Source organism: Osmerus mordax, chromosome 18 (assembly GCF_038355195.1).
Source record: "Osmerus mordax isolate fOsmMor3 chromosome 18, fOsmMor3.pri, whole genome shotgun sequence".
NCBI classification, from domain to species: domain Eukaryota; kingdom Metazoa; phylum Chordata; class Actinopteri; order Osmeriformes; family Osmeridae; genus Osmerus; species Osmerus mordax.
In genome coordinates this window covers 12,258,435-12,279,332 of record NC_090067.1, presented here as the reverse complement: position 1 = coordinate 12,279,332, position 20,898 = coordinate 12,258,435, and the positions used below count along the sequence as shown (strand labels likewise).

Below are 20,898 nucleotides of genomic sequence, written 5' to 3'. Positions count from 1 at the left end.
CAACAATGACAGGCATCTCACTTACGCACGCCACACATATGGGACAACAACCATCTGCAAATCAAAAGATTAAAAACCCTATGTTTAAACAGACAAGATCTAAATAGCTTTCGGCAGAATGTGTTTCCATAGAAAGAAAAAAACCAGGGGGCCTCATGGAAACAGGACAAATTAGCACCCAAATGTAGTTAGATCACTAGCTGCTGGTAATTTAATTGAAAAAAATAAAATAAATGAACATGGTTTTCACCACGTGCTAATTTGTTGCTTCTCCTGTGCAGGCAGCTCACCAGATGTTTGTGGAGACCTTGGTCCAGTGGTGGCTGTGCAGGGTCATCATCTACATTCTGGCAGCAAGTGTGGTGCTTGCTGCCGACACCTCATGGTCTTGCCCGCTGTGCTGCCGGTGTAGCTCTGAGGTGCTCGAGGTGAACTGCTCTAGGTGCCAGTTCCCCACGGTACCAGATGGCCTCTCGACAGACTGCCAGCTTCTGAATCTCACCTATAACAAAATAAAAACCTTGGAACGTCAGCAGTTTTCCAGTCTAACTCAACTTTGGGACTTGGATCTAAGTGACAACATCCTGAACATGATTGAGGCAGAAGCCTTCTTGGGTTTGCAAAACCTGCTAACGTTGCGCATCGCTCGTAATCGTCTCAAGATAATCCCTGTCGGGGTATTCTCTGGTCTGACCAGACTGAGGCTCCTGGACATCAGTCAAAATGAGATTCTGGTTTTGCTTGATTTCACGTTCCGTGACTTGGCAGCCCTGCAGAGGATTGAGGCAGGAGAAAATGACTTGGTCTATGTCTCGCAGAGAGCATTTACAGGCCTGTCCAGTCTACAAGAGCTTCACCTCGACCACTGCAATCTGACCTCTGTGCCAACAGAGGCTCTGGCGCAACTAAGTGGGCTGACACGCTTGCGGTTCCGTCAGCTTGGTCTCACGACTCTGCCAAATAATTCTTTCCGATGCCTTGGGCGTCTTAGGGAACTCGTTGTATCACACTGCCCCTGGTTGGAAACCCTGGCGGAAAACAGTCTCTTTGGCTTAAACCTGACATCTCTAACTATCTGCCACTGCAACCTCAGCACTATGCCCTACACTCCACTGCATCACCTGGTCTACCTTCGCTATCTTGACCTTTCGTTTAATCCAATCACGTACATTCAGGGCAACCGCCTCAGAGAGCTGCTACGACTGGAGGAGCTCCATCTGGTGGGGGGAGGACTGCTGCGTATCGAGCCCGGAGCCTTCCGTGGCCTGGCACGTTTTCGTTTGCTCAATGTTTCTGGAAACCTTCTAGCTACACTCGAGGAGAAGGCTTTCCATTCCGTCGGTAACTTGGAAACCCTGCGTATAGACGGGAACCCACTGGCGTGTGACTGCCGGTTGTTGTGGGTGGTGCACAGGCGGCTGTATCTGGACTTCGGTGGGCGTCCGCCAGTCTGCACTGCCCCGGTCCAGGTGCAGGGCCGTGTTTTCCGTGACTTCTCTGAAGCTGAGCTCCCGGGTTTGTTCACCTGCCGTCAAGCAAGAATTTTAAACCGAAAACCTCAGCAAGTACGGGTCGACGAGGGACATACAGTCTTGTTTTACTGCAGTGCGGATGGCGACCCCAAGCCTTCAATCATCTGGCTGAGTCCACAGAGCATTCCTCTGTCGCCCACGGGGAGGATACACGTTCTGCCCAACAACTCGCTGGAGGTTCGCTACGCCCAGGTGCAAGACAGCGGCGCATACCGGTGTGTGGCGTCCAATGCTGCAGGGAATGACAGCTTCGCCGTTGGTCTTCAAGTGTGGGGATTTTCCCAGAACCACTCCAGACGGCTTCACCCAGCCTTGTCTTTCCCTGCTGGCAACGGGTCATCTCACGCACATCAACCTTTTCCGTTTGATGCCAAAACACTGTTGATTGCGGTGACCTTGGGATTTCTGTCGTTCATTGGCTCTGTTGTTATATGTTTTATTTTCATGTTTTTCTGGAGCCAGGGGAAAGGTCAGATCAAACACACAGCCACGATCGACTTTGTGCCACGAAGCACCATTGCAAGTAATGGTGCTGGGGGTGGAAACCGCGTGGAATCTGGCAGATTCACAATGAAACTGATTTAAGTCAAGTCAGTTTATTTATAGAGCACATTTAAAAACAGCCAATGCTGACCAAAGTGCTGTACATAGTTATCAGGTAAGGCAAAACAACAATAAGTAGGAAAAAACACAATTACAATAGGCACGAGTGACCCTAAACTGACTCAAAAGTCAATTATTTTTGGTGTTAACCGTACTACATAACCAATACAGCTAAAGGCTTTGTGGGATGCTGGAATTATTTTATACATTACTTTTACAATTAAAGACATTTCAGTTATTAAACACAGTGTTTTCTTATATGTACATTACATATCTTGCTTTAGGCTTTCTATTACTGCTTGTATTCTGACAATGGTGAACATGCTCCTAAAAACAGTAAATTACCTACATTTGGGCATAATGTTTAAATCATAGGGTGCCCAGGTTCAAAAACTTAATAATTTGCTATAAATCATTCAAACGTTAATTGAATGTGTCAAATATACTTCATGTCCATGCTTTTCTCTATACTTTGTATAATTAAAGAGAAAAAGCAACCGATGTAGGCAGTAGTCTCACAAATGTGTCAATCATAATTAAGAATGTCAATGAATAAATTGTCAGTCAATTGAGGCTGTTTTAGTTTGTTTTATATTTTCCTTGGTTTTAGAATTTGAATAATATCTATAATTCTATATTGCTTGGAAAAGGTATATCTCATTAGCTGTTTCGCACCAGACCTGTGCCAAATATTGCTTTGAAAATGTGAACCTTGTCAAAACATTTGAAGCAGTCAGTTACTCACCTTTTTTTGTTAAAAGACTGGTCACTCAAAAAGTGTCCTTTGAGTACTTTTAACAAAACAAAATCTAAAGATGGTTGAATATGTTATCTGAAAACAGAAATCTGAAAGGAAAACCTTTTTTTATATATATATACTGTACATTTGTAAATATATATTTATGTTTTGTGGTGGTTTTGTGATTATTATTGTGTTGGGTTAATTTACGTATGGAATTCAAAACACCAGATAATTGTCATTGTATATCAGCGTGAACTGAACTGTGAATGATCATTGCACTTGAAGAACAATATAATAAAAAATGTGTATCTATTAAAGAAGCAGTCCTGACTGTAATTCTGAAAACTTTCCCTGTGACAATGCAAACGGCAGATTGTTGGCGCTTAGGTTATTTATTTCGCAAGCGGGGCTGGCAACACACTCCTGCACAGTAGGTAGCGCTGTATGCACTTTTAAGTTGGCTCTGATGCGCCAGTCATAGTCAAATTCAAAGAAGAAGAAGACCCGGATCAAGCTAACTTTAGTAGCCATACAAGCAATAGCAAACAAACACGTTTCTTCACTAACAATTAAAAAAAAAGCAGTCATGACTTTAGCATTTAGCAGAGAACCACGAAAGACAGCGGGAAACCGCATGTCGAAGTTACTAGATGCTGAAGAAGAAGATGACTTCTACAAGACTACATACGGTGGATTCAATGACGTGAGTAGCCATATGGCTAGTATAGATAGCCTGGACTGGCTCGCACAATAATAGCTCTATGCATGGTTCCCTAAAGATTATATTATTAATTTAATTCAGTAGCAGAGTGAGCCCTTTGCACAAAAAACTCAAGTCCATTGTCTACTCTAGACAGTATGTGTGCATCTAGCTTGGATTGTGTGACTTGTGTGTACATTTTCCAGTAGACATTGTTCTGTCAGCGCCACAAATGCGTTTTGGACAATTGGCTACTAGCCCCGTACATTGTTGCACAACATCTGTCGGTTTGCATGTGAACGTGCTTTTTTTAATCGTCTTTTTCCTTAGGAATCTGGAGACGACGAATATCGAGGGGAACATTCAGACACAGAAGATGAGGTGGATAGCGACTTTGACATCGATGAGGGCGATGAGCCTGATAGTGACCAGGAAGATGACGCGCCTCGTAGAAAGAGTCGAGTTGTCACTAAAGCCTATAAGGTAACTGATGCAAACCTAATTCCTACTCCTTATCTAATCCATTGTTCATACGTCACATTTATTCTCCAATGGCACAGGTATACATTTTTCTAGCATATTGGAATTGACATGACCCAATGATCACCAAGTTAAAGTGCTGGCAGTTTAAACTGCCCTAGGACTTTTCTACCCTACAATGGCAGACTGTATTAGTAGAGAACAGTGTGGATGATTCGGTATGAAGGAAAACACCCTCAAGCTGACCGTCTGCACTTGTGACAGAATGCCATGACAACAAAATGATGGTGTATTGAACCAAAACTACAAAAAAAGTCACTGTCCAAGTAACTCGGGAGGTTAATGTAAAAAAAAAATGAAAATGGAAAAAAAATGACTAAATGTAATGTAGGTTGTTTGTTTTCGTAGGAGCCTCTTAAATTGTCCAAGCCCAAACAGAAGAGGCCCTTGGAGGAGGTGAAGAAGACTGAGTGGGCGAAAGTAGAGAGAAGAGTCCCACAGGAGTTTCAGGACTTTGGAGAGAGTAAGAACGTTTCTGTCAGAATAATTTTAAATGTTAAACAAGCACAATTATCCCTGAGAATAAGGACGCATACCTTTTCGGTTTGTCGTGGAGAAATACACTTTGAGATGTTTAATTTATTGTTGTAAGAATCTGAGTTGAATCTATAAGCTGATAGTCATTATTGGTGCATATCATCATTGTGATGTTATTGTTAGCACGTCATTATTTGGTTACTGAGGTTGTGAGGAAACAAAAATACAGAAATGTCACTCATAAATATTGTCAGATGTCCAAAAAAAAGGTATGTACAGTTGTGGATCATGTTGAGGCTATATAAGTGTACTTTGACATACAAAGTGGAGAATTTGGGGGATTGTTTTATGTTAGATCTGCTACTCTTCTGATAAAAATAAATACTAAATGTTCCAGCTCGGAAGTCTGTACGCCAGTCTACCAGCGAACACACACGGAAGACCAACCTGCGTCTGCAGGAAAGGCAAGACGCCCCTCGACGACGGAGGGGGGCCCACCACGATCAGCCTCTGACCCAGGATGAGCTGCTAGCCGAGGCCAAGATCACTGCCGAACTCAACCTCCGGTCTCTTGGTGAGCCCATCAAACCTAATTAATCATACTGAACGGCTAAGTATTAGGTTCCTGTTACTGATCGAGTGTAGTTCTCTAAAGAGGTTGGCAGCCCTGCTGTACAGAGCCGGAAGGATTTTCAGTTCAGATAAATCCATCCCATTAGTTGTAAATGTTGTCACACATACTTTTGTTAAATGTGACAACTGTGTTTAACCCAGGGGTAAACACAGTAAAGCAACACCTGACCTTAAGTGTACATTTAATGTCTTCATTGATTATATCGTAAAATGTACATTTGCCTTGAACCGTCAAGATAATCATCGATCTTTCTGAAGTAATTACCCTAAGAGTCTTTCAACCCTGATGGGAGTCAGATGTCTGAGGGCTTAGGGAATCGGGCTATTAATCGGAATGTTGCCAGTTTGATTCCCGGCCGTGCAAATTGACTGTGTCCTTGGGCAAGGCACTTCACCCTACTTGCCTTGGGTGAATGTCCCTGTACTTACTGTAAGTCGCTCTGGATCAGAGCATCTGCTAAATGACTAAATGAAATAAAACATCTGTTTTTAGAGAACTATGAGCGCCTGGAGGCAGACAAGAAAAAGCAGGTCCATAAGAAGAGGCGTTTTGAGGGACCGACGATCCGCTACCATTCTGTGCTCATGCCTCTGGTGTCCCACTCCATGTTGAAAGAAGAAAACGTTGATGTAGAAGGGTAGGAACGCCGTGACCTGTTGTTCTGTCTGCGGAACATACATCCGTAGAATCATACATTTGGACTATGACACAACGCTCTGTTCTTCTGAACGTAAACAGATCATCCATAAAAAACTTATTGGTTTTCATGACGTTTTTCTGTCAGGCCTGTCTGTATCTGTCTATAAAGTGTGAGGTATTATTCACTACCTCACATTATTTCACATTATTTCCCTTCCAAGGTTGGACCAGGACACCCCACAAGCAGTGACTCCTTTGACACCAAACCCTGCTACGGCTTCCCAACAGCACACAGGAGGCCTGTGTTCCCGCACCTACATCACGCTGAGCGATGAAGAAGCGTTCGAAGCGGCCTTCCCCCCGGCCGCTCGCGTCGCCGTCCAGCCGCCCGTCCAGGAGGTCTGCCCCGTGACTCACAAGGCTGCGCTGTATCGAGACCCCGTCACCGATATCTCCTACGCAAACACGCGAGCTTTTCGCATTATTCGCGAAGCTTACCGTAAGTATGTGGCCGCTCACGGCTTCCCCAACTCCTCCGGGGGGATTTCGGGACTCGACGCGTCCGGCTCAAGGGGCGCCCGCCAGAAAATGGTCGTCAAGCAGACCGCATGATCTACATGAAGGGTTCTGTCCTACTGTGGTTCTTAGAGGCATTTGTTGGTTATGTTGGAAGTATTTTGTATTAATGCTCAAATACTACTTAATTAATACATCAGCGCCATGAACTCTATTCTGGGGGGTCTACTGACAGTTGAGCAGGTCTCGGAAATGTGTTCTAGTAAGCCTTTTCAAAGATGGTTTCCATGACAATTACAATTGTTTCTCAATGGTCAATCATCTTCGAAAGATATCGATGCTCTCTATTGCAGTTTCGATTGCATTAGGGTTTGTGATACACGTTTTTGTACATATTTGCCTTTATTACTTTTGTCAGAATAGTACATGTGTTTTGTAAAATTATTGTATTTTTTAATAAAAACAACGTAACTGTATTTCCAAGATGGGAGGAATATGCTGATCATGAGACCTACAAGGGTCAGTTACAATAAAACAAATAGGGACTGACTGTGTCTGGGTAAGGAGTGAGACCATAAAGGCATGGATTACTGTAAGTCATTTAAGATAAACATTCTAAATTTTTTAATTTGAAATCAGTTAAATGCGACAGTGACAATATTGACACCAAACTTGCACAATTTTGGCACAACATTATTGGTGAGTGTAAAGGACACTAAATGCAAGATAAACACCATAGAAGAGATTATTTACAAACACTACCCCTCTTATGCCAATACTTAAGTCCCATATCTTACTCCACAGGGTGTTGCTAAACAGTATCCGACACAAACACTTAATTTCTTTTGTGCCAAAAAACAAAATCTAAAAAGTGTCGCTCATGAATCCATTGCTCTGCCTTTCATCATTGTGAATATGATTTCAGGTTTCGCCAACTAAAGTATATCCCCGCTGTTGTTTTAATTCGAGCGCCCTGCTCACATGACCAGTAGACTACCCAGGATTCAGTGTGGGTGAAACTGTCATCATAGAAGATCACAGGAGAATGCCTGTTGGTAAGTTAAGCTACACTGAAATACATGACAATATCTATTCAGTTACAAATAATTTGCACAAAATCATCATGAATATAGCCTTTAAGTCGTTATTTAATTCAGCACGAGAGTCCGTTCCAGACAGTTGTCACAATTCAGTCTTGCCGTGTTCTAACTTTGTCATCCAGACACAAGTAGTTAGTGCGGAAGCCAATATCGTAAACTATATTTCTGAGAAATAATCAAAGTATCTGGTCGAATAAAGCTGTATTATATAAAGAACAGCGTTTTCAGTATGACACCGCATTCCCTCGTTGTTGGAAAGATGATATTGCAGCTGGGTGCTCGTGAAAGGTGATATTGTGGCGCAGACAGTAGTTAGTTTGTTACCGTTCTATGTAGCGCACGTCATCTAGTGAGGTTCAAAGGGCTGTTTTGTGGAGCGGGATGGGTGTGGCGTCTTCAGTATTGTGTTTTTAACGATAGATGTGCGGAGTCGAAAACAAAATATAATGGACTTAAAAGCCCCTCGTGGACGCTGAACTGAATTTTGGAAAATGCCTCACTGTTGACGCATCGTAAGGTAAGGAGAGCTGTTGCCAGGCCGTTTGGTTCATGGTATTGTGGGTAAAATACTTTTAAAAAGTTGAAACAGTGGACTAGAGGTCTATTGGTTAAACAAAAGTACCGAAGTCGTATTTTTCCTTGCCAAAACAAGAAATTACGTTGTCAATTGTACTCTTTTGCAATATTAAGATTATGAAAATATGATTTTTTTCGCTACTTAGTAACCTTTCCCTCAGTGTTGTGTAAAACCGGTTTAGCATTTTTCATCAGAGATCTTGCTGGCTTCCTTTATTCATTTTTTTTTTTTTTTGTCATCTTACATAACGATTGCAAGCAGATCCAAATGCATATTTGACATTAGGCAATAGGCCAAGATCTACAGCTTGATCTTTAGCCTACTTACTAATTCAACTAAGTTATTTCGATCTGACGTTCACAATCAGTAACCTGATGTTGTAATGACACAGAAGACTCTGGACCCTAAAACTCACACACACACTCTCACTCTCCTTTTCTCTCGTTCTCTTCTCCTTCGTTTAGTCTCCCTAACATGGACATCCAGGTTGTGTTTACAGCCTTGGAGGCAGTGTGTAAAGAAAACATCACTGTTTTGTCTGGGCCTCCTGACCTGCCATATGGTGACGTTGCCAGGCGTTTGGTGACATCTTTCCGACAGATTCAGGAGCATGGCCACACCCTGGAACCTGTAGTTCTTGGCTTCACCACTGTCTACCATCACTACGATTTTGACGCACATACCCCTGGAAATGGTTACCGCACACTGGTCAAGGTACAGTGCTCCTCAAGTGTTACAAAGAGAGGTCCTCTCTCTCTCTCTCTCTCTCTCTCTTTGTCTCTCTTTCTCTCTCTCTTTCTCTCTGTCTCCCTGTCTCTCTCTCTCTCTGTCTCCCTGTCTCTCTCTCTCTCTCTCTCTGTCTCCCTGTCTCTCTCTCTCTCTGTCTCCCTGTCTCTCTCTCTCTGTCTCCCTGTCTCTCTCTCTCTCTCTCTCTGTCTCCCTGTCTCTCTCTCTCTCTCTCTGTCTCCCTGTCTCTCTCTCTCTCTGTCTCCCTGTCTCTCTCTCTCTCTCTTTCAACCTCTCTCCCCCTATTCAATCATCAAATTAAAATCAAACATCACCTGCATGAACCTGCCATTCACACGAGCCATCTCACGAAGGGCCTCCACGGTGTCTCCCTCAGGTGTTGCAGTCCTGCCTCTTCCACATCATCCACAAAGGCCGCTACATCTCCTCCAGCTGCCGCGGCACCTTCTTCCGGGCGGAGCACAACGCCTCAGAGATGGAGGCCTACTGCAGCGCCCTGTGCCAGCTGCGCGCCCTCCTCTACCTCGCCCAGCGGCTGCTCCACGACAACAGCCACGGGGAGCTGTACTCCCTGCAGGACAGCGTCCTGAGCAGGAGGTTCGTGCAGGAGTACACCTCCATGCACAAGGCCTGCTTCTACGGCCGCTGCCTGGGCTTCCAGGTCAGTCGTCACCAGAGGACGGTGTCACTCGCATGTCTCGCCTGTCTTGACGTGTTGCGTTTACGGTTGAAGCGGTTGGTTGTCTGGTTCAGTCAAAGATGGACCGTTGAGGTGAATGCTGAAGAGACCTTGCCATTTTTTTTTTTATAAAAAGGAGTAGGGAGTCAGGTGGCTGAGCGGTTAGGGAATTGGGCTACTAATCAGATGGTTGTCAGTTCGATTCTCGGCTGTGCCAAATGACGTTGTGTCCTTGGGCAAGGCACCTCACCCTACTTGCCTCGGGAGAATGTCCCTGTACTTACTGTAAGTCGCTCTGGATAAGAGCGTCTGCTAAATGACTAAATGTAAATGTAAATACATTGTTGTGGTGTGATTCTTCTCTTTCTTATTTTCAGTTCTCAACCACGCTTCGTCCATTCCTGCAGACTGTAGTTATAAGCATGGTCTCATATGGAGAGAGTTATGGAAAACAGCAGTCTGGAATAGGTCTGTGGCTCTTAATATGCAAATCTGAGTTATGGAAAAATATTCCCATGGTTTTGTCTTTGTTTGCACTCTTCGTTTTGTATTTTACATTCCTCCTTCTACTTTGGAGTCAGGTGGCTGAGTGGTTAGGGAATTGGGCTAGTAATCCAAAGGTTGCTGGTTCGATTCCTGGCTGTGAAAAATGACGTTGTGTCCTTGGGCAAGGCACTTCACCCTACTTGCCTCGGGGGAATGTCCCTGTACTTACTGTAAGTCGCTCTGGATAAGAGCGTCTGCTAAATGACTAAATGTACTTTGTCGCTAATTCTTTAGGTATGGCAGCATTCTCTCTCCTCACATCTGGGAAGTATGTGATTGATCCAGAGCTGAGGGGGGAGGAATTTGAGCGGATAACCCAAAACCTCGATCTGCAGTTCTGGAAGTCCTTCTGGAACCTCACGGAATCTGGGCTGATATCGGTGAGAGGAGAAGCATGCCAATCGCACGCAAAAGATAAAGAACTCACTGCTTGTATTGTGAACGCCATATCTTTCTATTGATTCCTCTTTTCCCCTCACAGGGTTTTCAGAGAATGGGCTCTAACCAAGTGCAGGTAAACCTCACCCTGACCATACCTCCTCTGCCTCTAAGCCTGCCTCTGGCCTCAGACCCGAGTCTCTCTGCCTCCGTGTCCCCTCCTCTGGCTCACACTGGCCCCGGGCCTGTCCACATGCGCCTCATTTCCTGTGACCTCAGAGAGGGACAGGTCAGTCTTCACTGTCACGTCAGCGCTCGTAGATCTGTCGTAGATCAACCGCGACACTCGTCTTACTCTGTGACTTTTGCGTGTCGTTCCTCAGGACAGTGACGAACTGCTGGCCTTCTCTCGATCGGACGCTCCGCCCCTCTCCTTGTCCATCATCAACAGGCCCCAGAAAAGCCCACGATCACCCTGGCTGCTCATCCACTTCCATGGGGGAGGCTTTGTGGCCCAGACCTCCAGATCCCATGAGGTACCCAGAGTGGAGGAGTGGTGTTAACCACTAACTTGATGTAATATCGGTTGGATGGGGGATCTAGGTGCATTAAGTGCCGCTTGAGGCTTTGCATTCAACACAGACCCTGACCTGTCTGCATGAACAGAGTTGTACAGCAATGTATCTTGAAATGTTTTCTCATCTTCCTCATCCCCCTTTCTCTCTCTCCCCCTTACACTCTTTCTCTCCTTTTCTCTCTCCATCCCTCCTCTGTCAATCAAAGAACTATTTGAGAAGCTGGTCTAAGGATCTGTGCTGTCCCATCCTGTCAGTGGACTATTCCCTGGCCCCTGAGGCCCCCTTTCCCAGGGCTCTGGAGGAGTGCTTCTACGCCTACTGCTGGGCGCTGAAGAACTGTCACCTCCTGGGTCAGTCTCACTTCTGCTGCAAAAGAACCACACGGAGATGAGATGCTTAGGAGGAGGGGAGGAGGGGGGAGGGGGGAGGGGGGGAGTAACTGCTTCCAAACACGCAGTTACAGATACCAAACACGCAGTAGCAACATAGCTATGATTGGTTCATGGATTCCGTAACCACCAATGGGGCAGCCAAAAATCCTGTATGCACTGGAGCATTACAAAAATAATTCTTACTAAAATAAAGACATTTGCATTAAAAAAATCGATAGAACTGTGTATCTGGAAAGAATACTAATCTCCTCTAGTGTAAACAGTGAGTGTGTCTGTGCCCTCAGGCTCCACAGCAGAGCGTGTGTGTCTGGCTGGGGACAGTGCCGGGGGGAACCTGTGCATCACGGTGTCTATGAGGGCCCTAGCCTGCGGCGTGCGTGTGCCTGATGGCATCATGACTGCCTACCCCGCTACCCTGCTCACCATCGACGCCTCCCCATCCCGCCTGCTCACCCTCATCGATCCTCTGCTGCCTTTAGGGGTGCTTTCCAAGTGCCTCAATGCCTACGCAGGTACAGAAAGTGGAAACGTAGTACATTTAGTCATTTAGCAGACGCTCTTATCCAGAGCGACTTACAGTAAGTACAGGGACATTCCCCCGAGGCAAGTAGGGTGAAGTGCCTTGCCCAAGGACACAACGTCATGTGGCATGGCCGGGAATCGAACCAGCGACCTTCTGGTTACTAGCCAGATTCTCTAACCGCTCAGCCACCTGACTCCCTCAGTAGTAGAATGAAGACTCTAACATCTCTGTTAGAATTAGAACCTTTTTTTACAATGCTTGTATTCTTGCCTTTTCATCTTTTTCACCCCCATTTTCTTGTCTTTTTGACTTCCCCCGTCTGCAGGAAATGAACGTCAGACTGTCCGCGCTTCTTCGGGGGTCAACTCGCTGAGTGCTCTGGGCAGAGACACAGCGCTGCTGTTCAACGACCTCAAACAAGGAGCCTCCAGCTGGCTCCAGTCTTTCCTGGACCCCAACTGGACCTTGGGCAACCCAGGGACCCCGTCGTCTTCCCCCAGAAGGACCCCGCAGAGCTCTCCACGTTCCCCCTGCAACTCCTCCTCACCCGCCCACTCCCCGGCGGGTCCCAGAGACTACCCAGAAGGCTTCGAGCCCCTGCGGTCCGAACAGCTCGCAATGATCAGCACGTCCAACTGCCCCGTTGTTAAGAATCCTTTCGTGTCGCCGCTGCTGGCCCCTGACGACTTACTGAGAGGCCTTCCACCTGTACACATTGTGGTGAGAGAGGGACACATTCGTAGAATGTTAGAAGGGCATTTGTGGAGAAAGTACATTAGAATTGTAGTAAAAAAAAAAAAAAAGATATACATACAGCTCTTGAAAAAAATGCATGTGCAGCGGTGTAGAGCACTTTTTGTTTTGTTTTTTATTTTAAAAAAAGTTGAGAAGGAATGGTTGGGTAGAGCCCACTCTAAATTATCCTTCTCAAAAAAAAAATTCTATGAAAGAAAAAGGTGCAGTGGTCTCTCAATTTTTTCCAGAGCTACATATGTACAAAAACATACTTGATTTAAAGTCTCTAACTGTACTTCAGTAAACTTATGAAATTAACCCTGATGTTTTTTACCTGTCCTCACAGGCGTCAGCTCTGGATGCCTTGCTGGATGACTCGGTGATGTTTGCCAAGAAGCTGAAGACCATTGGCCAACCTGTGAGCCTGACAGTGGTGGAAGACCTCCCACATGGCTTCCTCAGCCTATCACAGCTCTCCAAGGAGACACAAGAAGCCTCTGACATCTGCGTGGCTAAAATCCGAGAGGTCTTCCAGGCACACTTCTCATCTTTTCGCAAACGACCTAATTTAGGATGGACCAATCACGCGCCAGGATCATCGAATGGAGGGACCAATCAGGATGAAGATTTTTGTCACGGCGGGAACCCTAATAAAACATAGAGGATTATATACGTAACCTCGTTTTGCACATTCAGCCTGTCATGGAATCCATTACTTAAGTTGATTTACTCTGAGGTATAAGCAGTGAGGTTGTTTTATCAGTATTTGATACAACAGGGATTTGTAAATTCACATTTGAGCTTCTGAAAACAACATTTCAGTGAAACTATTAAGTAACTTGAAGAGAAAGGAGCAGGGTTTTCAGGTTATATTTAATACATGGGGAAAAAAGAAGACTTGAGGAAAAAGTTAACTTTAAGGAGACTGGAAGTAAATGTGGCTGTGTCAGGGCTCTACTCTTGACACAAAGGAGTCATTCACATCACTAACTATCCATTACATCTCACAAAGTTTAACCACAAAGGCTTGTGTATAAGTGCAAAGACACAAGCACAAAAGCAATACATTACCATGTCCAGCCATTGTATTAATGTGTGAGCTGTTGTGCCTTCAACCTGTTTCTACAGTAGATGAGCCGTATTGCACAAACCCTTCCATATGGATGCATAGAAAGCTTCTCACAATTTTGTCTGTACGAAGATAGGAGTTATCAAGCTTATATCAAGCTAACAACACACACATACTTTAGGTTAGACATGAGCTGCTGTTATTTCGAGTGTTTATGGCCTAACACTGTTCACAAAAGTTATGCTTACCAGCTACTGTAAATGTGAGTTCTGAATATTTAAGATGTTTTTGAATGTAAATCAAAATATATTGGTTACACATCAGTGTCATTTTCTGTGTTGAATTGTTTAAATATTTATCAGTTCTTAAAGTTCTGATCAAATTTGTGATATCTGCCTCTTCATTTCGACAAGCTGCAAGCACTGTACTTTCGAGTGGGTAATAAATATGTTTGCGTATAACTTCAAACACAACACATCAAAAGTTACCTTTAACAAATATTTCCTTACCTTATTTCTGCAATGTTAAAATAACTATCTGAAGAAACAGTATCTGAAAGATAAAAACACAGCTTTATGCGACAATATAGTGACAACCTCCAGTAATAGTCTCACCACAAGATGGCAGGATTGGCTTAGAACCTCACGGGGGGTTTAAATGGCAAGAACAAAGAAGAAGACGATGAAGCGAAGGAGACCATGTTGAATTAGCAAGAACAAACACAATAGAGACGAATTAATTCGGGTGAATTTAACAATCTAAGTCTTATAGCGAAACGAGTAACTAATCTGCCACACACAGAAGATTAGTTGTAACACCATCATCGGAGAAAGGTGGGTTTACAGTGTGTTTTGAGCCATTTTAATTAGAAAAAATAAGCTCTCTAACCTGCTTGCTAGCTAGCTACATAGCTAGGCTAGTTTACTTAGCTAGCTAAGCTAGAGCTAGCTAAACGACAACAAACTGGTTTGAGAGTGGGAGCTACCTATAGCAAATTTAACGCAGGTAGTTCCGCTTGCTATCAGATTTTATATTTAGAATGCAGACAGCATATCACATTGAAGAAGGTTAATCATTTTTACACGCTACATTGTTTAATTGGTCGATACACGTCAATCTTGTTTTGTTAGCTCACTTGATTAGCTCACTCTCTTTCGAGGAAGTTGGCAAGATTGCTAAATGTTAGAAGTTAGATTATGTTGGTCTATTGCAAAGAGCCTTCCGTTTTCCCCATGTTGCAAATCTGAACACAGAAGCGTCGCGTAATGTAGTGAATTGTAACGTGCTTTCTATTACGACTTGCTGTCGGGCTCGATGTAGTTACTAGTGTACAATTGGGCCCACTATCATACAAGCGTCCTAGGGAATTATTAAAATACAGTTACAACATTAGGTCAAGGTTGTTATATCGAATGGCCTTTCATTTTGCACGCAGCTAGCTTCCATGTTTGGCAAAAATTGACATGATCATGATGAATGCACGTTTTTACAGTGCGCGTACGGGTATTCGCAATGATTATGCTTTTGACATTTTTCACCATGCTTAAATGAAACTGAAACTGTCACAACAGTGTTTGTGGACCGCAGAAGGTGTAACTTCTGTTTCAAACTGAGCTCCCATACTTTTTGCCATCTTCATATACCGTTGCAGAAATAGAAAAGTAATTTTAATCTTAGTTTTTCATTTTTGCATTCATTTAAAAAGGTAGATACTTCGCCCATGTAAACTGAAAATTCTGAAGTGCAAACGTTTGTGTAACAGTATTGTCATGTTACACGCTCTGTTTACTGTACTAACCCCCTCTGTTCTCCGTGTCTTCCATTTGGCACAGGTTTGGTTTGCTGACTGACAGCGGAGGAAACAACCTGCTCAAGCCCTCTCTCACTCAACCACACTCTTAAACACACACACACCGAGAGAGAACCTGTGGCGTCTGAGAAGTCAGAGACCCCTGGAGCACCGGACAGGAGGAGCCAAAGGCGAACTTAAAAGCGTTTGCTTTTGGACTGTAGTACCCTTTGTATATTTTGAACATCAGGAAACATATTTTTTTTCCCTCAAGTGGAGATCTATAAAAACAGTGGAAAGCAAATATTGATCAAGGATCTTATTTTTTGGGGGGAAATATTTGTATAAAGATTCAAGAACATATTTTCAAGGACAAAGATATTGAGCGTTTCTAAAGGACTCAAAAACAAAAGGAAATACTGTTGTTGAAATAGAAATCGAAGTTAACTAAGATTATAAAATCTGATTCTATCCCCTCAGTGAAAATTGCCTTAGCTGTTCTATTTCAGGACCTAAACCCCTTGATACTTGTTCACATATAATTTTCTATATTGTGTGCAGGTATTTATGCATATGAATGCAAATTTCTCTTCATTTTGAAGAGCTCTTGTATAAAGACTTATTTTTCCGTACGTCAGTCACTCTGTTGTTATAGGGGCCTGAACTGAACGTATCTGTGTATATGTAAATACTATAAATTGACTTCTGTTGTCAGAGCTTTGAACAAAACAGAATAGAAAATATGATTTGTTAATGCTTTAATAGACTTTTCTACTTTTTGGAGAAGCTTTTTGAGGAGAGAACTTAAGAGGGGGGAGAAAAGAAAAAAAAGATTAAAGAAGAAAATAAACAAAAGGAAGAAATGGCGACCGCCAGAACAGAGAGTCTTGGCCCTGTTGTCATGGGACTGAACAAGCAGAACGGGCAGCTAAGAGGACAGCCCAAGCCGGCCTCACCTCAATCAGGACCCCTAGCCATGGGAAAGGTGACAGGGCTCGCCCAGAAAGCAGGAGGTGCGCCTCAGGAGGGAACTGGCATCAGGTTTGGGGATGACTGGAAAAAGAGCCTGCAGCTTCCTCCTAAAGACACCAGGGTCCGGACTTCGGTAAGTCATGGTTCAGTCTGGTTTGTTTTTCTGCCTTCTAAAAATTCAAAATTCTGCCCTTTTCATCTCGGTTTCATATATTGTCCTCTTGTAGTGCCTTTAGCATGTTTTAAAAGCACCCTATCGACTGTTTTGTTTCCCAGGACGTGACTTCCACCAAGGGGAATGAGTTTGAGGATTACTGTCTGAAACGAGAGCTACTGATGGGCATCTTTGAGATGGGCTGGGAGAAGCCTTCCCCTATCCAGGTACGGCAGTTAGGATTTTGGGTCCTTTTTGTGTGATCAGGTGTGTGAATCTACTTGACATTTACATTTAGTCATTTAGCAGACGCTCTTATCCAGAGAGACTTACAGTAAGTACAGGGACATTCCCCCCGAGGCAAGTAGGGTGAAGTGCCTTGCCCAGGGACACAACGTCATTTTGCACGGATGGGAATTGAACCGGCAACCTTCTGATTGGTTTGTGGCCCCCCAGGAGGAGAGCATCCCCATTGCCCTGTCCGGCCGTGACATCCTGGCCAGGGCCAAGAACGGGACCGGAAAGAGCGGTGCCTACCTTATCCCCATGTTGGAGAGAATAGACCTGAAGAAGGATCACATACAAGGTAGAACGAAGTCAAATCAAAATCACATTTCGTTTTTTATTTTATTTCCCTTTTCACGAGCACAGAGGACTAAGCATGTCTAACAACCGAAAGTTTGGATTATAGATTACACAATGAGTATTTTATAACATCAATACTTTCTCTGAAGAAAGTCATCCTTGTCTGTTGCACCACATGCCTCCTGGCTTTATGGATGTTGCCTCCTCCTCCTTACCGAATCTTGTTCTCTGTCGGGTCGGTAGCCATGGTGATGGTCCCTACCAGAGAGCTGGCCCTGCAGGTGAGCCAGATCAGCATCCAGATCAGCAAACACCTGGGAGGGGTCAAGGTCATGGCCACCACCGGAGGAACCAACCTGCGCGATGACATCATGCGCCTGGACGAGACCGGTAATTTCAAAAGAATTGATTCCGTTCCGTGTGCCAAACCAGAGTTGAGACTGATTTGATTGGACGAGCCTTATCAGAGAGGAATAGTCTAAGTGAATTACAGGATTGCAGGGCTTAGTTACGGAATATGGATTTCTTTATGAGGATGTCGGGGGTTGTTGCAGATGTGATCAGTTAGCAGCTTGTTTCCACTGAGTTTGCCAGCCTTCTGACTGCGCCCTCTCCTCCACTCCCACAGTTCATGTGGTCATAGCCACACCTGGCAGGATCCTGGACTTGATAAAGAAGGGTGTGGCCAAAGTGGACCGAGTCCAAATGATGGTGATGGATGAGGTAATGGAAGTAACGGGAGGAATTCAGTAACCAGACAATATTCACAGTATATTTACATTGAATTAGACCACAATGGGCCTTGAAATAAGATGCTGCACCTTATCCAAGGCCCAAGCATGTCTACATAAAATATATCCCCCTGCCCCCCCCCCCCCCCACACTCTTCCTTTCAGGCAGATAAGCTGCTGTCTCAGGACTTTGTGGTGCTTATCGAAGATATCATCAGCTTCCTGGCTAAGAACAGGCAGATCCTGCTCTACTCTGCCACCTTCCCCATGAGCGTGCAGAAGTTCATGGTGAGCACAGGAGAAGTGTCCCAAAGCCACATGGAAGCATTCTGGGCTCACAACAGGCCAGACTGTTGTGTGTTTGCCTACACAATTTAAGATTGGGATTGTTTCACGAATCTGTGTGCGAACCAATAGGAACCCCTTCGTGTTTGTAAATGACGCAAATCTTCCTCTGTATCAACTGTCACTGTCTTCCTCCTGGACCAGGCCAAGCACCTTCAGAAGCCCTATGAGATCAACCTGATGGAGGAGCTGACTCTGAAGGGCATCACCCAGTACTACGCCTACGTTACCGAGCGACAGAAAGTTCACTGCCTCAACACGCTCTTCTCCAGGGTAAGGCCAGTCGCCCTGCCAGTGTGTCTGGTTTGGTAGTTAAGGCCAGTTCACACTGTCCCTAACAACGTCCAACAAACATAAAATATTCTGTTGTTGGGTTTAGAATGTCTGGAAAGATAAGGGTCATTTTCACACTGCCACAACAAACAAGCATATCACACCAAACCACCAGAACCAACTGTTGGTGGTTGTTACAGTGCAGGTTTGAAAGCATTTTTGGATGGTTGGGTGGCTTACAATTTATGTTGGATCCACCCAAATCAGACCCTGAGAATGGTGTATAACACATGTTCTGCTGTTTTGTCTTTTTCTTACAGCTGCAGATCAATCAGTCCATCATTTTTTGCAACTCCACCCAGCGAGTTGAGCTCCTAGCCAAGAAGATCACCCAGCTAGGCTACTCCTGTTTCTACATCCACGCCAAGATGATGCAGGAGTACAGGAACCGTGTTTTCCATGACTTCAGAAACGGGCTCTGCAGAAATCTGGTCTGCACAGGTATGTATGCCACCGCATGTGGGCTTAGCCAATAAGCATTAGCATAGAAAACTTGCTACTTTAGAGTAAACACAAGTAGATCTAAGATGTAGTATGTTGAAAAAAGTGTAAATGTTGAAGCTGTCTTGTTTGAAAATGATGTGGTTTAAAGGAGTGTACAGCAATATGATGTAGCTCTACATTGCTGTCTGAGTAGCGTCACATTTTCTGGGTTTCATCCAACAGATTTGTTCACCAGAGGTATTGACATTCAGGCGGTCAACGTCGTCATCAACTTTGACTTCCCCAAGAACGCTGAGACGTATCTTCATCGCATCGGCAGATCTGGTACGTGGACTGAAGCATCTCCGTTTCAGCTGCCGACCTTTCTAGCTACAACTGCTTAACATCATATTATCAAACATCTAGTCCATTCCCAGTCTAAATCTACATTTCAAAGATGGCCATTGTAACATAAAAAATAAAGAGTTTTACTCCACACTTACAGCTACCACTGCCCAAACAAACACCAACAGCCAAAAATTGTTGGGTTCGGTTGCACACACCATTTCTCATGAAGACTTGTCTTCTCCCCTATCCACTCTCTCACTCAATCTCTCCATCTCAGGGCGGTTTGGTCACCTGGGCCTGGCCATTAACTTGATCACCTCGGAGGACCGCTTCAACCTGAAGTCCATCGAGGACCAGCTGGTGACCGACATCAAGCCCATCCCCGGCAGCATCGACAAGAGCCTGTACGTGGCCGAGTTCCACACCTCCAACCCAGACTGTGAGGTGGAGGAGGTGGAGGAGAAGGCCGGTCGGCAGCAAGGGGAACCCTAAGCCCCTAATCCAGTGAGTCCCTCCCAAAGAAAAGCCTACATTTCCCACATTTTTGCAAAAGTAGTTCTCTTCATATGTCCCAAAGCAGCTGCTTAGCATTTGCAGAGATGCGATTCGAATGGGATCAGTGTGTATTAAACAATGTTAGTTCCAACCAGTTAAATCACAGGGATCGTTTAGGTCTTCTCCTATTAATTATTCTGTTGAAAACTGTTTCTCATGATTCACAAATACTGCAGGAGGGAGTAAGGGGTTAATTAGCAACCCCTCCTTCCCCCCCTTTCCTTGAGCCCTGTGTTGTCCCCCATCTCTCTCTAATCCCTGACATCTTGTCTTTCATCTAGGACAGTAAGACAGAACCAGGCTTTTGTACGAAATCCTGCTCTTGCACACTGGCTTAAGGCACCTCTTCAAATTTCACGGATGTCAAGGATTTTATGTTTTGATTTTTTTAATTTCTTTTATTTCACTGAGAGCTGCCCGCAGATTGTTCATTGAAATGTTACAACCGTTCTGTTTTGCACCGAGCTAACTCACCCCATGCACCATACTTTACAGTCTCTTTAGAAGAAGCCTTTTTGTTTTGTTTTTTTATTTTTTAGTACAGCAGATGGTCCAGGGGAACACGTGCTTGTTAAGTTGTTTTTAACCTGTTCTGAATATGTAGCCCTCCCAAGTTTATGGCTAGCAAGTATAAACTAGGTCTATGGATATTAGAGGTGACTTCCACCAGCCATCCTCCTCGCTCACAGTCCTCTCTCTCCAGTTGTCACTCAAGTGCCTTGATTACTCCCACATGCACTCTCATCCATTCATACGTCTGTTTTTCATGACAACCAGAATATGAGCACAATTAAGCTAAATAGTGAACCTGGAATTTTCTTTGGTATCCGTTATGCAATTTAATTGTTGTACGCAGCGAGGGCAGGTCCCTCTGTCCTTGGAGACGCGCAGTGACCCGGCTTGAGGTTATCACTTTTTAGATGTGAACCTTGCAATAAAAAGCATCTTTATTTTGA

At 44.4% G+C, this 20,898-nt stretch overlaps 4 protein-coding genes across 6 annotated transcripts; all 4 read left to right on the top strand.

Annotated features, from left to right (window-relative positions):
• The first annotated feature begins 293 nt into the window (after nucleotides 1-293).
• lingo4a (leucine rich repeat and Ig domain containing 4a) lies at nucleotides 294-2,958 on the top strand. Its single transcript, XM_067256325.1, has one exon. It carries the CDS (start codon nucleotides 294-296, stop codon nucleotides 2,115-2,117), a length of 1,824 nt encoding a protein of 607 aa, XP_067112426.1. The 3' UTR covers nucleotides 2,118-2,958.
• A 457-nt stretch (nucleotides 2,959-3,415) lies between these two features.
• Nucleotides 3,416-6,905, top strand: vps72a (vacuolar protein sorting 72 homolog a). Its single transcript, XM_067255488.1, has 6 exons — nucleotides 3,416-3,580; nucleotides 3,908-4,060; nucleotides 4,466-4,580; nucleotides 4,992-5,168; nucleotides 5,721-5,865; nucleotides 6,089-6,905. Exons 1-6 carry the CDS (start codon nucleotides 3,464-3,466, stop codon nucleotides 6,477-6,479), a joined length of 1,098 nt encoding a protein of 365 aa, XP_067111589.1. The 5' UTR covers nucleotides 3,416-3,463; the 3' UTR covers nucleotides 6,480-6,905.
• Nucleotides 6,906-7,359: 454 nt separating this feature from the next.
• Nucleotides 7,360-14,078, top strand: lipea (lipase, hormone-sensitive a). 3 transcript variants are annotated; one of them, XM_067255485.1, is made up of 12 exons: nucleotides 7,411-7,438; nucleotides 7,904-8,000; nucleotides 8,525-8,774; nucleotides 9,184-9,468; nucleotides 9,864-9,954; nucleotides 10,267-10,412; nucleotides 10,514-10,699; nucleotides 10,794-10,946; nucleotides 11,194-11,338; nucleotides 11,665-11,892; nucleotides 12,229-12,623; nucleotides 12,985-14,078. In XM_067255485.1, exons 3-12 carry the CDS (start codon nucleotides 8,535-8,537, stop codon nucleotides 13,297-13,299), a joined length of 2,184 nt encoding a protein of 727 aa, XP_067111586.1. In that variant the 5' UTR covers nucleotides 7,411-7,438; nucleotides 7,904-8,000; nucleotides 8,525-8,534; the 3' UTR covers nucleotides 13,300-14,078. The 3 variants fall into 3 exon arrangements, with proteins under 3 accessions (XP_067111587.1, XP_067111586.1, XP_067111588.1); XM_067255486.1 differs by lacking the exon at nucleotides 7,904-8,000 and having other exon boundaries at nucleotides 7,360-7,438; XM_067255487.1 differs by lacking the exon at nucleotides 7,411-7,438 and having other exon boundaries at nucleotides 7,653-8,000; nucleotides 8,636-8,774.
• A 322-nt stretch (nucleotides 14,079-14,400) lies between these two features.
• LOC136962026 (probable ATP-dependent RNA helicase ddx6) lies at nucleotides 14,401-20,898 on the top strand. The gene is made up of 12 exons (XM_067255619.1): nucleotides 14,401-14,540; nucleotides 15,540-16,601; nucleotides 16,745-16,849; nucleotides 17,079-17,208; nucleotides 17,451-17,597; nucleotides 17,836-17,930; nucleotides 18,104-18,226; nucleotides 18,428-18,556; nucleotides 18,877-19,057; nucleotides 19,283-19,384; nucleotides 19,665-19,891; nucleotides 20,224-20,898. Exons 2-11 carry the CDS (start codon nucleotides 16,359-16,361, stop codon nucleotides 19,877-19,879), a joined length of 1,470 nt encoding a protein of 489 aa, XP_067111720.1. The 5' UTR covers nucleotides 14,401-14,540; nucleotides 15,540-16,358; the 3' UTR covers nucleotides 19,880-19,891; nucleotides 20,224-20,898.

Bases quoted from the DNA above. Each gene is read 5' to 3' on its own strand.
- vps72a (XM_067255488.1), top strand. From the start codon at position 3,464: ATGACTTTAGCATTTAGCAGAGAACCACGAAAGACAGCGGGAAACCGC. The intron at 3,581-3,907 runs GTGAGTAGCCAT...CTTTTTCCTTAG, and splicing joins CATACGGTGGATTCAATGAC to GAATCTGGAGACGACGAATA. The intron at 5,866-6,088 runs GTAGGAACGCCG...TTCCCTTCCAAG, and splicing joins GAAAACGTTGATGTAGAAGG to GTTGGACCAGGACACCCCAC.
- LOC136962026 (XM_067255619.1), top strand. From the start codon at position 16,359: ATGGCGACCGCCAGAACAGAGAGTCTTGGCCCTGTTGTCATGGGACTG. The intron at 17,209-17,450 runs GTAGAACGAAGT...TCGGGTCGGTAG, and splicing joins GAAGAAGGATCACATACAAG to CCATGGTGATGGTCCCTACC. The intron at 17,598-17,835 runs GTAATTTCAAAA...CCACTCCCACAG, and splicing joins CATGCGCCTGGACGAGACCG to TTCATGTGGTCATAGCCACA.
- lipea (XM_067255486.1), top strand. From the start codon at position 8,535: ATGGACATCCAGGTTGTGTTTACAGCCTTGGAGGCAGTGTGTAAAGAA. The intron at 10,413-10,513 runs GTGAGAGGAGAA...TTCCCCTCACAG, and splicing joins CGGAATCTGGGCTGATATCG to GGTTTTCAGAGAATGGGCTC. The intron at 12,624-12,984 runs GTGAGAGAGGGA...CTGTCCTCACAG, and splicing joins TTCCACCTGTACACATTGTG to GCGTCAGCTCTGGATGCCTT.
- lingo4a (XM_067256325.1), top strand. From the start codon at position 294: ATGTTTGTGGAGACCTTGGTCCAGTGGTGGCTGTGCAGGGTCATCATC.